General features: G+C 44.8%; 1 protein-coding gene across 2 annotated transcripts in view; it reads left to right on the top strand.

Moving 5' to 3' along the window:
* ERCC6 (ERCC excision repair 6, chromatin remodeling factor) overlaps nucleotides 1–14524 on the top strand; it is an 86413-nt gene that overhangs the window by 38991 nt on the left and 32898 nt on the right. For both annotated transcript variants that reach the window (XM_074337261.1, XM_019730116.2), the window contains one exon: nucleotides 5405–5540. In XM_074337261.1, coding sequence (XP_074193362.1) covers nucleotides 5405–5540 — 136 coding nt within the window. The remainder of the gene's footprint in view (nucleotides 1–5404; nucleotides 5541–14524) is intronic.

Below are 14524 nucleotides of genomic sequence, written 5' to 3'. Positions count from 1 at the left end.
AAGGCCAAATAGATATTCAGCCAGAATAAAACATTGGCCTTAAATAGCAAAGTGTAAGTCGTCATTGTAGAAGTTTGCAGAAAGCATGTCGTAAAAAAAGAAAAAATGCTGTATAACCTGAAAAATGTATAGGTATATATTTATACTTATTTGAAAGTGAGTTTATTTTTAACTATTTTAGCCAGGGTTTTTCTTTTTTTTTTTTTTTTTACGTTCTTCAGACTTGCCTTTTTTTATCAATTGTCAGAATAATGAATTGGGGCTCTAGCAACTTCTACTGGTGGTCACCAGTGAGCTGTTCTCTACTGTTTTGGGGGTGGAGGTGGAGGACATCTTTTTTTGTTTTTAAATTAGTTTCATGTATACAAAGCAACATAATAGTTAGACATTTAAACCCCTCATAAAGTGATAACCCACCCCCCAAGCTACTACCCCGCTGACATCTTATATAGCTGTTACAATACTATTGACTATCTTCCCTATGTTGTACTTCACACCCCAATGCTATATATAACTATATATTTAATTGTAGTTGACATTCAATATTATTCTACTTCAGCACATTGGTCAGACATCTACATAGTCTATGACCTGATCGCCCTGGTAAGTCCAGTGCCCATCTGGTACCTTACATGATCTCTACAACATTGTTGGTTATATCGCCCATACTGTATTAACTACCAATTTGTATTTCTTAATGCCATCACCCTTTTCACCCTGTCCCCAACCCCATTCCCCTCTATCACCTTGATAGATCTAACACCTGTCCAGCACCATACCTTGTTATTACAATATCATTGACTATATTCCTTATGCTGTATCCTACATCACCCTGACTACTGTCTAAACAACCAATTTGTACTTCTTAATCCCTTCCCCTTTCACCCGTCCTTAACCTCCCTCCCATCTTAAAGAAGTCCCTCTAAGAGTCCTTGTAATACTGGTTTGGTGGTGATGAACTCTTGTAGCTTTTTCTTGTCTGGGAAGCTCCTTATCTGTCCTTCAATTCTAAGTGATAGCTTTGCTGGGTAGAGCAATCTTGGTTATATGTCCTTGCTTTTCATCACTTGGAATATTCCCTGCCACTTCATTCTTGCCTGCAAAGTTTCTGTTGAGAAATCAGCTGACAGTCTTACGGGTTGGCCAGGTTTTGATTGGTTGTTTCCTAATCCCTGCTAAGCGCATATTGATGATAACTTTGTTCCCCTTAGAGGATATGGAGAAGCTGGTACATTTAATCCTTTTAGAAAGGAATATTGTCTCGAAAGTGCCACTGGCAGAGTCACGCTCTCCCCAAGAAACATCGAGGGGACCTGTTCTTGGTGAGGGGCAAGCAGGGCGCGGGAATTCTGCTGGAACTGTCGGATTCTGTTGCAGCCTCTGGCTTCTGTAGTCTGAGCCCTTTCTGTAGAGGAGAGGGCAGAGACTGTAGCTGGAGGTTGAGACGATTTGGAAGTAAGTGGGTGCATTTTGTCTCATTGGAGTATGAGGGTAAGCCTCTCATAAATTAAGGCTCATTTTTCTGTTAGAACTACAAGGTGTTTTTCAGTTGTGCAAAAGATTACTTTTAATATTTCAAGCACTATGTGACTTACTCTAAGTTAACAATTTTTTTAAGTTCATGAGTCATTTATTAAGGTGTAGCAAGAAAATAAAAGTCACCCATGATCCCCCAGCTTAGAAACACTCTTAACATTTCAGTGTATTTTCTTCCAGCATTTAAAAAAATGTTTTCTTTTAATAAAGCCAATATCCATTAATGACCTCCTGTGGTTTAGGCATTGAGATCATTTGAAGAAAAGGCTATCTGCCCTCAAGGAGCTTAGGAAGGACCTAACACACAGTGACAGTAAGGGTGATATGTGCTATGATAGGGTTAGTATGGCGTTCTCATTAGTGTGGTTGTACCAAGGAAGGGTCCTTAGCCCGTGTGGAGAGAAAAGGACAGGGAAGACTATAGAGGAGAAGCTGAGGTCTGAAGGACAAATAGATGGTACCTGGGACAAAAGGGTAAGAAGGAAGTGAAGCCAGAGCTGGCAGGTGGAGTGCTGAACCTCAGGGGCAGGTATTGGAGAGGTGAGGCTGAAGAGGTGAGCAGAGGTCAGATCCTGTGGTCTGATAGGCCAGGTTAAGGTGTTTAGATTGTCACAGGAACAGTTCAGAGGCTTTTTAAGCAAAGGGATGAAGCATTCACATTTTGCATTTTGAAATGATCATTCTAGAAAGGGCAGTAACTTAGGTAAGAGATGACGGTGGCCAGAACTGGAGTGTCACCAGTGTAGATGGAGACATAGGATGGCTTTGGAAGAGATTTAGGAGGTCAACGTGACGTGAACTCTATAGGTTGAGTAGAGTGGAGAAAAAGAGAGGCAGACCAAGGATGAGACCTGGATTTCCAGTTTGGGCACCTGGAGAAGAGGTGACAATTCTTTCCTTTGTATTAGGAAACATGGAAGGAGGGCACGATTGGTGGGGGTGGGAGGGTGAATGACATATGGTGCCATGGGGACATGTAAGTGGATATCAGCCAGCAATTAGACATCCAAGAATATGGTACTTTGGACTTCAGGAAAGAGATGTGGACTGGAGACTGGGTTTAGCATCATTAGTGTAGAGAGAGTAATTGAAACTGGGAATTAATGCGATAGCATCGGTGGAGTGTGTGCGGTATGCACCTAACTTCAAATATTCAGCATCCGTGTTGGGCAGAAAAAAGTCAGGGAGCAGGAGTGCCAGTGACTGTTCCAGAGTGAGCGGGGGGTAGGCCTGTGGGTCTGCAGTGTCCTCAGCCAATTACCTCCTACAGCATGAGCTGAGCATAAATCTTATGTTGCAGAGATTCCCAGAGTCACTGTGACGTGTTTAACATTCATCTTATGCGCTGACTGGCACCCAGCTTCCCATAGGACTACAGCTGAAGCAGCTAGAGTCACGACTCTCAGCAAGGCAGAGGGACACCTGTCCCATTGTAACAGGAAGGCAGGGGAGGGCAGATGGCATAGACTTAATCAGGCACCTATGGTGTGCAACATACCAGGGTATTTTGACTGCAGGTAAATAAAACCCAGCCTCTAATTAGGTTAAATGTTCATAATATGTGTGATACACCTAGAAACCTACAGAGGAGGTGGGCTGTAGATGCAGCATAATCAGTAGCTTAGCAGTGTCTTCAGGTACCAGGTACTTAAATTCTCTCCTAAGGCCAATTTTCCTTGTGGTTATAATATCTCTCTTTGCACTGTAGCCCAACTGCCCAGCAGCCACTGGGCTGTTTCCGTGTTCACATGCAGCAGGACAGACCAAGAGAGAAAACTCTCCCTAACCTAAAATGTACAGTAGTCCCCCTTTATCTGAGGGGGTGCTTTCCAAGACCCAGTGGATGCCTGAAACCTTGGATAGTACCAAACCTTATATATACTGTTTTACCTGTGATAAAATTTAATTTATAAATTAGGCATAGTAAGTGATCAACAATAACGAAATAGAATAATTACAACACTATACTGTAATAAAAGTTCAGTAAATGTGGTGTATCTCTTAAAATGTCTTACTGTACTGCACTCACCCTTCTTTTTCTTGTGATAATGTAAGATGATATAGTGCCTGCATAATGAGGGGAAATGAAGTGAATGATGTAAGCATTGTGATGTAGCGTTAGGCTATTCTAAGGGTGACTTGAACAGAAGCACTGTGATACCACGACAGTCAGTCTGATAACCCAGACGGCTACTATGCGACTAGTGGGTGGGAAGTGTATATAGTGTACATACACTGGACAATGGGAGGATTTGAGGACGGAGCTGGATGTCGCGAGACTTCATCACGCTACTCAGAATGGTGTGCAATTTAAAACTTACAAATTGTTCATTTCTGGAATTTTCCATTTAATGCGTTTGGACTGAGACTGCAGAAAGGAAAGCCGAGGATAAGGAGAATAGCGTCAGTCCTCCCTTGCACTGCGCGAGCCAGTCTCCTAGGCTCCTGAGTGGACTAGTGAGCGTCACCGGGGCCGTGTGTGCCAACAGCCCTCTGCGTCTCCCCACCTCGCTATAGCCAGACTGGTCAGAATCCCATGCAGCTCACGGCTGGGAAGGAAGGGGGGTACCTGCACACAATGGGGTTCTGTTAGCAGGGAGAGAGAGGACAAGAGGATGTGGAGATGGTGGCCATGAGCAGTTTGTCAGCTACCTGTGTGTAGGTAAAATAGGGTGATTCCATCAGTAATCTTATTTTTTAAAAGACTTATTCTGAACATTTTTCCAAGTTTTTAAATACTCTCCATTTTATTTAACAGACCCTTATAGTATTTACTGTATGGTACTGTTGTAAGCACTTTACAGATATTAACTGATTTATCTTTATGTAGCCTTCTATGATCAGTGCTATTATTATTCCCACTTTAAGATGAGAAATGAGGCTCAGAGAGGTTAATGTGCCTAAGTTCACAGTCTGTGTGGGTTCAGCCCCAGGCAGGGCCCCTAACCACTAGCCTGTGCTGTGTTAAAGAATGAGATGATTTAGTCAACCCTTCTCTTATTTAAGGATGTTTAGGTAGAAATTGCACATCAATAAATTGGAAAAATAGGCCCACTTTTCCCAGTGTAAGTAATGCTGTGGTATAAATCCAGTACATAAGTGGTTTTTTGGGATTGCTGGGCGAGCATGTGACGGCCATTGTTGCGGCTCTTGCTGTGTTGCGCTCAGCTGCTTTCCACAACATGCAGCCCGCACTCCATGGGTGGGCTTTCCACTAGAAGCGGCCACTGTGATGGTCCTCCCCTTGCTTTTTATCACATGGAGAAGAGAGTGGCACCGTACGTAAAAGAACAGGCTACAGCTTTCAGGAGACTGGCTCTGGGCATTGCTCCATCTCTTGGTATAACCATGTCTCCTTGGACACGTCACCCTTCCAAACCTTGGCCACGGCATTTCAGTCCTGCTGACTTCCCAGGACTGTGAGATTAAATTGAAATTAGTTGAACTTCTGTGGGTGAAAACTTGGTAGACTGTAAAGGCTCAAACAAATCGAAGATCTTATGTTCCCTTAGGTGAAGGTACACTATGTAATACCCTCACTAATCTGCAATAGAGGAGGAAAAAGTATTTTTGTCACATAATTTTTGTTTGATTTTCTTTTACTTTAGACATTATATTTTAATGTATTTTCTGGTATTTTCTCTTAATACCTGCATTTACTAATAGATGAATGGGATTGAAGACATTTCTCTTGGTTGTATTAACCTCAATACTTTTTCTTTAAAGAAAATGTCAATAGATTTCCATAGCTAGGATTCTCTTTTTTGAGCTATTAAGTTTTGTTTGTTTCTTTTTTGTTTTTTGGCAATTAATCATCTATATGCTGTTATTCATGGTTGTGTTTTCTTCTTGGGTGTTTTGGGTGCAGGTTCGAGGGGTTGGGTCCGACTCTAATTGTGTGTCCAACAACAGTGATGCATCAGTGGGTAAAGGAATTTCACATGTGGTGGCCTCCGTTCCGAGTGGCAGTTCTACACGAAACCGGCTCCTATACCCACAAAAAGGTAACATTACAACACTTCAGAACCTTTTCATTTGTTTTGTCTTAAAGCCCTCCATTTTACATACTTGTGTTTTCTTTCATCCATGTATTTCTCAAATGTATGTTTCTGTGTTTCTCGTCATGCATTGAAACTTGTTACTGATTTAATTAATAGCTCTGTATTTTGAAAACAATTATGAATGTAGGCTTTATCATTCACAGTCCCTAGTGGTGTTGAGACGTTTGTTGTCCAGTGAAACTACTGGGCATGGCCTGAGAACATGAGTGGGACCGTTAGTCAGGGGCCTACATAACAGTTAACTGGCTAGATGGGGGCACTGGCAGCTTTAAACAGTTTTAGGAAGGTGGATATAAAATGTCATGTAATAACTCTTAATTGGCAGATGCATTTGTTAATGTGCTTTTCAAACATACTTTTAATTAATAAAAGAACAACCTATCATTTTGAGAATTTTACAATTTGCATTCATTGCTTTTTAGTTAAGTTGTTTTTTGTTCTCTGAAACCTTGATCATCAGAGAACTATATCACTGTATTTTCATACTTGTATTTCCTCACTTATTCATAGTTTTAGCCACATTATCTAAAAGGAGATTTAATCTATGCTCTTGTGAATAACATAGATATATTGTATTATGCTTTTTTATTTTCATCTCGGTCTCACCATCTAGACTACAAGCTCCATAGAGTAGGGATTGTGTTGTCCTCGTTTTTGTATCCCAGGTGCCCCCTAAGCATTTGCTGAGTGAATAATAATTACACATTTTTACTGTGGGTTTGCAGGTTGTTTTATTGACAAGAAATGGCAGTTTATTATGAGTTCTTTCTTTCCTGCGTGTTTGGAGCTCTTGAGTGAGCTCTCGGGTACCCTATGAAAGAGCTCGTAGTGAATGCTGGCCTCGCTGAGTTAGACACATGTGAGTCGCTATACTCCAGTGTTCCTTTAATTTTGCCAATACTCCTTTCCTCCATATTCCCATCTGTTTTGCTATTGTGAGTAAGCAGAACTTCTATAAAAGTGAATCAGGAATATCTAGAATTTAGTAGCTCAAGTTTGGTGAGATGGACTCTTATACTAGCTATTGTCAAAACCACTGACTTTGCCCTGAATTTTAAATGATAAATATAAACTGAGTTAAAATATAAATGCTGTGATAAGAAAAAAAGATGTTTTTAGCAGCATAGTAACAGTTTAGATTTTTTTCTAGTCAAAATGAATTGTTGTAATCATCCTGTTATTACCTGTGTAAACATTTTTTATTCCGTTTTTCACTTCCATTCTCTGTTGACATCTTTTACTTGTATTGTTTTGTATTGTAAATTCTGTAGCTCGATTTATTAGTTGATGTTTGTCTTTAAAAGGCAAATTTTTCATATGTTCTTTATCGTTTTCTTTTGGGCTAGTGAAGTGTGTATATTTCACACCTTCACTTGGAAGTGGCTCACCTCATTCCCTCTGTCATTATAACCTGAAGAACTACCTTCGTATAGACAAAATACATTGACTTGTTAATGGAAATAGACTGATATTGGTCAGTGTCTCTGTGATGCTTCCTTAACTTGTTTAGGGGGCAAATCTTAGCAAACAGATATTTTACTCTTGTTGACAATGATTCCACCTTCTGAGGTTGTTTTGCAGACACAGACACATGGATACACATGATTGATTGCTCATAATTTTTTTTCAGTGCTTTACAGTTCACCAAGGACTTTAACTTGAAGTTTCTGAACTTTTGAGGAAAAGCGGTAGACTTGTGTTTTCACTCTCACCCTTAACTCTTTCTACTGTTCCTTTTCCGTTGTAAAATATCTCAGATCTCTAAAGATGTAAGCTGTCGGCAAAGGATCAAGATGATGTTCTCTTGCATCATTCAAACCATAGTCTCGACTTAGAAACACAAGCAGTTTATTGTTTATTAAGAATGCTAATGTCATTTTAGTAATTGTGATGATGACACATCAAAAATGTGTTAATTCCTTTGCACAGACCTTGTTAGTAACACTTCCAAGATCAAAACTCTGGCTGCTGGATTCAAGCACCAAAGTGGTATTTGATCCTTCTGCTCTGTCCCTTTTTATTTGTATGTATAGACCTTTGTCACCACCTCCTGCACACCTGTTGGCTCACAGATGTGTGATAGATTGCAATAGAGTATGTTTCTTAATCATATTTCAAATATTCTGCCAGTGCCAGTCTGGCCTCGGAGCCGCATCTCACGTCTGACTTCCTTTCCATCCTTATCAGCTGCGATTCCTTTGCTTCATGGGAGCTTTCTGTGCCTGCTGGCTGTCCTGTCTCCATGTAATAGTGGCTCCAGCATAGGGACTTTCAGTGCTGGGGAAGTAGAGAAGAGGATTCCTCTGTAAGATACTTAGAAGAGCAATAATGCCAGAATTGTTCTGCTTATTATTCAAGTGGGTTATCTTTATCATCCTAATGATTTATTGTAGCTGATCTGACTTAAAATTTTGAAATTTTTGCATTTAGAGACCATATCGAATGATCAGTTTCTGAGTGAGGCTCTTCTATCATTCTTCTTCCCTAAATAGCCTTTTAGCTTGCCACCTCATTTGACACTTGATCTTATGTTATCTTTGTTAATATTCTCTTTAGAGCAGAATTTAGAATTATCAAATAAACACCCAGCAACCATGCAAAAAATATGTGGCTGGTATTCCCAACCTACCAGTCAAATCAGATAAAAGCCATCTTAGTCTTCTGAATCTCCTTTTATGATCAGTTGAAATCTCAGTTAACAGGAATCAAAGATTTTCCCTTTCTTGTTATGTTTTATGATCCCTTTTTCTAACATAGAAAAACTTGATGTGTGAGTCAGTAATACCGTGCTTCCCCGAAAATAAGTCTTGGCCAGACCATCAGCCCTAATGCGTCTTTTGGAGCAAAAATTAATATAAGACCTAGTCTTATATTATATTATAGACCCGGTCTTACATTATAGTAAAATAAGACCAGGTCTTATATTAATTTTTGCTCCAAAAGACGCATTAGAGCTGATGGTCCGGCTAGGTCTTATTTTGGGGTGAACATGGTATTTATTTGTTGCATAACTGTAAACATAATATTCCAGGCATTTGATGCTGTTAGAGCTCTAAACAATGGATATGTTGTTTTTAACTGACCTTGAAAAGCTAACCGTTTTCTTGGGGAAAAAAACAGTTGTCACTTTATGTCTCTCCCACCTTTTTCTTCTATGTAGGATACAGAATAGTTCAGATAATTCAAAGAGTTTTATCTCATTTTTATTAATTCATGGCATTTAGAGGCTTACGAGTGGGAAATGTAATAATGGCATAAAGGTTTAAAGCATAGATTTTGTAACTACCAGACCAGGGTTTGAGTCCCGGGTATGTCATTATACAGCTTTGTGACCTTGGGCAAGTCACTTAGCTTCTCTGAGCCTAGTTTGATCTACTGCAAAATGGGATTTTTTGGTAATTTTGTTGGAATTTGTTGGGTTAATATGTGTGTAGGAAAAGGTAACATTTACTCAGGTAATTTTTACTTAAAAACAAAGAATATTGTAGACCTCTTCATCTTAGTAGTTGAGAAAAGAGGCTCCGACATTGTGATTCATTCAATATAAAGACATTGCGGATAGAAGGTTCATACCTGCTTTATAAAAAATGTGCATGGTGATTTACATATAGACCTTTTTTCTCATGTCCAGATACATTTGGCCCCAAATGGAAACAATGAAATAGAATGTTAAAATTCTTTTGGGGAACTACAAGGTGTGATTAAAGAAGAAACCAACCACACCAAAACATGGGCATCTAATGAAACTATCATTGTGTGTTCTTTAAAAAGGCCTGTTTTCTGAAGCACTAAAGTAACAAGACTTGCCTTTTAAAAGCTGGAATGAAGTCAAGTAAAAACATAACAGAAGTAGGAAAGGGCCACACGGTCCCTCAAGCATCCTAAATATTGCAGACCCGTTCCAAGTACACAAATGGACTCCGCAGAGTGAGGTAGTTCCTATTAACTTTAGAGACGGTGTATATACCTAATGGAAGAAATAATAGATGCTGTGCTCGTTCTGTGAGGTGTATTGTAAAATTATGTTGCTGGAGCCCGTTTTTCTTCATCGTCAGCACAAATCCTTGTTTATTAAAGATTTAGCTTGAAGGAAATTTTAATTAATTACAGGTGCAGCAAATCCTGCCTGGGAAGCTGCCGTGCTGTTTGCGTGAGTGGCCTTCTCGTGCCGTGCTCCCTGCGCTCCTGCTGCCTGACAGAGTGATTTATGGCTGTGTTTTCCACCAGTCCACTGTTTGCCCTCTAGGAGCGATTGGTCTCCTGAGCCCCCATAATAATAGCAGTCCTTTCACAGACATCTTTTAGTGACAACAGCACTGCATTCAGTAAGTCAGGCTAATTGCAGATGTACCCTATTAATTGCAAAAGCTAGGAGAGGTTACATATTTTACAAGCTTTTAATTTGAAACCGCCCGAGATGATTTGTCTTAAGTGTTTAGATAGAGACGTCCATAATATTCAACAATTCACCATTATTGAAACTCCAGCCTGGGCAGTTACAGAATTCTGAGATTGAATCAGGTGAAAACAGTCTTAGATGTGTGTTTACCTAATGGCTGTTAAGTAAGTGGAGGTTATCTTTTCAATGGGGACATTTTCAAAATTTTCTTACTCCTTTTTATAAAAGTGTCTTCTTAATTTTTGTTCATCATTATCCATCTATAGCGAACATTACAGAGTTTTTCAAATAAACTTCAGTCCTTAAACATACAGGATGTCATGCGGGAGACCCTGCTCGCTGCGCCATTTGTCATGCAGGAGACCCTGCTCGCTGCGCCATTTGTCGTGCGGGGCGGCCTGCGGGGTCTCTGCTCCTGCTCCCCATACAAGAACGCAGGATATAGTTAGGCCAAAAAGGAACACCCACGGAGCCATAGTGTCATACAGGGAGGCCTGCGGGGTCTCTGCTCCCGCTCCCCGCACAAGAACGCAGGATATGGTGAGGCCAAAAAGGAACACCCACGGAGCCAAAGATGGGGGAGTCATACCACTATATTCTCTCTGGCGGCACTATACTCTCACTGGAGGCTGGATCCACACTGTCCGCAAACCGCCATCCATGCTTGCCAGCCCAGCCGCCATCTTCTTGCTAGCCCCCATTCTTTCTCTCTTCTCCTACTCTGCTAGCGTAGCCACAGCAGTTATATTAGTGGCCAATGGCTCACTGGTTACAGCTGACGGCCAACTAGCCACAGCTGATGGCCATCCCATCACAGTTAATGGCCATTTACTACCTGAGCCAGCACCTGTCTATGTGAGGCCAAGAGCCTGGAAACTACTTTCTGGGGCTCTGCCCCCACACTGGAAAAGCTGAACATCGTTCCACTGGTATGTATTCCAGAGGCTCCGTGTCTCACTTGTTTAACTTGGTGAAGTGATGTCCGGAATCCAGCTCAGGGTCGTGTTCCTGGGAGGTCAGTTGCATGACCACGGTGAGTCTGTGATCCAGCGGCTAGGAGTTCTGGGGAGCACATTTGCAGGGTTTGGTTGTGACCCAGTGGATGTTTTATAAATAAGAGTGGTGTGGGGGCAGAGCCCCAGAAAGTAGTTTCCAGGCTCTCGGCCTCACATAGACAGGTGCCTGGCTCAGGTAGTAAATAGCCATCAACTGTGATTGCATGGCCATCAGCTGTGGCTAGTTGGCCGTCAGCTGTAACCAGTGAGCCATTGGCCACTAATATAACTGCTGTGGCTACGCTAGCAGAGAGAGAGGAGAAGAGAGAAGAATGAGGGCTAGCAAGAAGATGGTGGCTGGGCTGGCAAGCATGGATGGCGGTTTGCGGACAGTGTGGATCCAGCCTCCAGTGAGAGTATAGTGCCGCCAGAGAGAATATAGTGGTATGACTCCCCTACCTATGGCTCCGTGGGTGTTCCTTTTTGGCATCACCATATCCTGCGTTCTTGTATGGGGAGCGGGAGCAGAGACCTCGCAGGCCTCCCTGCATTACAAATGGCGCAGCGAGCAGGGTATGGTGTCGGCTGAAACTCTCCGGAATGTACTGGAGCAGTTTAAGGACGGTGGAGCAGTTTGTGCCTATGAACACCCAGTCTGAGGAAGACCAGGAGGAGCAGCTGCCGGAGAGCTGGACCCCGTGGAGGGGTGGGAGGACGTGGATGGTTCTCCCACCAGCACAGGAAAAGCCATGCAGCTGCTGGAGAGATGGAGCCCGTGGAGAGGTGGAAAGATGTGGACGGTTCCCCAACCAGCACAGGCCAGAGAAAGTGAAGGTCGTTGCAGCCCTGTGGGCCGGGAAGTTCCTGCTCAGGCAGCCCGGATGCAGGACTTATAGTCCCAGGAGGTAACGCTTGCTGAGTCCTCCGTGGGAGATGAGGGTGAGGTCAAGGTCATCCCTCACCCCAGGACAGCCCTGGAATGACTATGGACTATGGGGAATTGCCTTCCATCCCTAATTTAATGGACCGCTTGACTGTTTGTTTGGGAACTGTTGTTAGTGGAACTGGGGATATTTGCTTTTGTCTCTTGACTGGCCGCCATTGAGAATATGTAAGCACCTTGATTGTGAGTCGCTGTTGTTCCAGCAGGGTACCCTGAGAGGCACAGAGAGAGTGGCAGTGCCCTGAGAGCCCTGGCTGAGTCCAGGAAGTCTGGCTGAGCCCTGAAGATACCCTGGCTGTGCCCAGGAAGTCGGGCTGTTCCCAGAGAGAGTGGCAGTGCCCTGAGAGCCCTGGCTGAGTCCAGGAAGTCTGGCTGTGCCCTGAAGATACCCTGGCTGTACCCAGGAAGTCGGGCTGTTCCCAGAGAGAGTGGCAGTACCCTGAGAGCCCAGGCTGAGTCCAGGAAGTCTGGCTGAGCCCTGAAGATACCCTGGCTGTACCCAGGAAGTCGGGCTGTTCCCAGAGAGAGTGGCAGTGCCCTGAGAGCCCTGGCTGAGTCCAGGAAGTCTGGCTGAGCCCTGAAGATACCCTGGCTGTACCCAGGAAGTCGGGCTGTTCCCAGAGAGAGTGGCAGTGCCCTGAGAGCCCTGGCTGTGTCCAGGAAGTGTGGCTGTGCCCACAGAGAGTGGCAGTGCCCTGAGAGCCCTGGCTGTGTCCAGGAAGTGTGGCTGTGCCCACAGAGAGTGGCAGTGCCCTGAGAAACCCTGGCTGTGTCCGGGAAGACAGGTGGTACCCTAAGAAGTCCAGGAAGTCTGGCCGTGCCCAGAAGCACTGGTGGTGCCCTGAGAAACCCTGGCTGTGTCCGGGAAGACAGGTGGTACCCTAAGAAGTCCAGGAAGTCTGGCCGTGCCCAGAAGCACTGGTGGTGCCCTGAGAAACCCTGGCTGTGCCCAGAGAGCCTGGCTATGTCCAGGATATTGCATTCACCCCCAGGCTCCTCGCACAGGTCCCCTCGCGGAAGACGCTTGTCGCGTAGATTGTGAGGCGAGAGCCTGTAGGGGTGGAGTGTGGGGGCAGAGCCCCAGAAAGTAGTTTCCAGGCTCTCGGCCTCACATAGACAGGTGCCTGGCTCAGGTAGTAAATGGCCATCAACTGTGATTGCATGGCCATCAGCTGTGGCTAGTTGGCCGTCAGCTGTAACCAGTGAGCCATTGGCCACTAATATAACTGCTGTGGCTACGCTAGCAGAGAGGGAAAGAGAGAAGAATGAGGGCTAGCAAGAAGATGGTGGCTGGGCTGGCAAGCATGGATGGCGGTTTGCGGACAGTGTGGATCCAGCCTCCAGTGAGAGTATAGTGCCGCCAGAGAGAATATAGTGGTATGACTCCCCTACCTATGGCTCCGTGGGTGTTCCTTTTTGGCATCACCATATCCTGCGTTCTTGTATGGGGAGCGGGAGCAGAGACCTCGCAGGCCTCCCTGCATTACAAATGGCGCAGCGAGCAGGGTATGGTGTCGGCTGAAACTCTCCGGAATGTACTGGAGCAGTTTACATGTATAAAAGCTCAGCTTCGTAAGCAGGGTATGGTGCCGGCCAAAGCTCTCCAAAGGACGGTGGAGCAGTTTGTGCGTATGAACACCCAGTCTGAGGAAGACCAGGAGGAGCAGCTGCCGGAGAGCTGGACCCCCGTGGAGGGGTGGGAGGACGTGGATGGTTCTCCCACCAGCACAGGAAAAGCCATGCAGCTGCTGGAGAGATGGAGCCCCGTGGAGAGGTGGAAAGATGTGGACGGTTCCCCAACCAGCACAGGCCAGAGAAAGTGAAGGTCGTTGCAGCCCTGTGGGCCGGGAAGTTCCTGCTCAGGCAGCCCGGATGCGGGACTTATAGTCCCAGGAGGTAACGCTTGCTGAGTCCTCCGTGGGAGATAGGGTGAGGTCAAGGTCATCCCTCACCCCCAGGACAGCCCTGGCAAATGACTATGGACTATGGGGAATTGCCTTCCATCCCTAATTTACTGGACCGCTTGACTGTTTGTTTGGGAACTGTTGTTAGTGGAACTGGGGGATATTTGCTTTTGTCTCTTGACTGGCCGCCATTGAGAATATGTAAGCACCTTGATTGTGAGTCGCTGTTGTTCCAGCAGGGTACCCTGAGAGGCACAGAGAGAGTGGCAGTGCCCTGAGAGCCCTGGCTGAGTCCAGGAAGTCTGGCTGAGCCCTGAAGATACCCTGGCTGTGCCCAGGAAGTCGGGCTGTTCCCAGAGAGAGTGGCAGTGCCCTGAGAGCCCTGGCTGAGTCCAGGAAGTCTGGCTGTGCCCTGAAGATACCCTGGCTGTACCCAGGAAGTCGGGCTGTTCCCAGAGAGAGTGGCAGTACCCTGAGAGCCCAGGCTGAGTCCAGGAAGTCTGGCTGAGCCCTGAAGATACCCTGGCTGTACCCAGGAAGTCGGGCTGTTCCCAGAGAGAGTGGCAGTGCCCTGAGAGCCCTGGCTGAGTCCAGGAAGTCTGGCTGAGCCCTGAAGATACCCTGGCTGTACCCAGGAAGTCGGGCTGTTCCCAGAGAGAGTGGCAGTGCCCTGAGAGCCCTGGCTG

Source organism: Rhinolophus sinicus, linkage group LG07, assembly GCF_036562045.2.
Source record: "Rhinolophus sinicus isolate RSC01 linkage group LG07, ASM3656204v1, whole genome shotgun sequence".
Classification (NCBI taxonomy): domain Eukaryota; kingdom Metazoa; phylum Chordata; class Mammalia; order Chiroptera; family Rhinolophidae; genus Rhinolophus; species Rhinolophus sinicus.
Note: the sequence above shows the minus strand (reverse complement) of the source record. Positions and strands in the feature narration are given on the sequence as shown.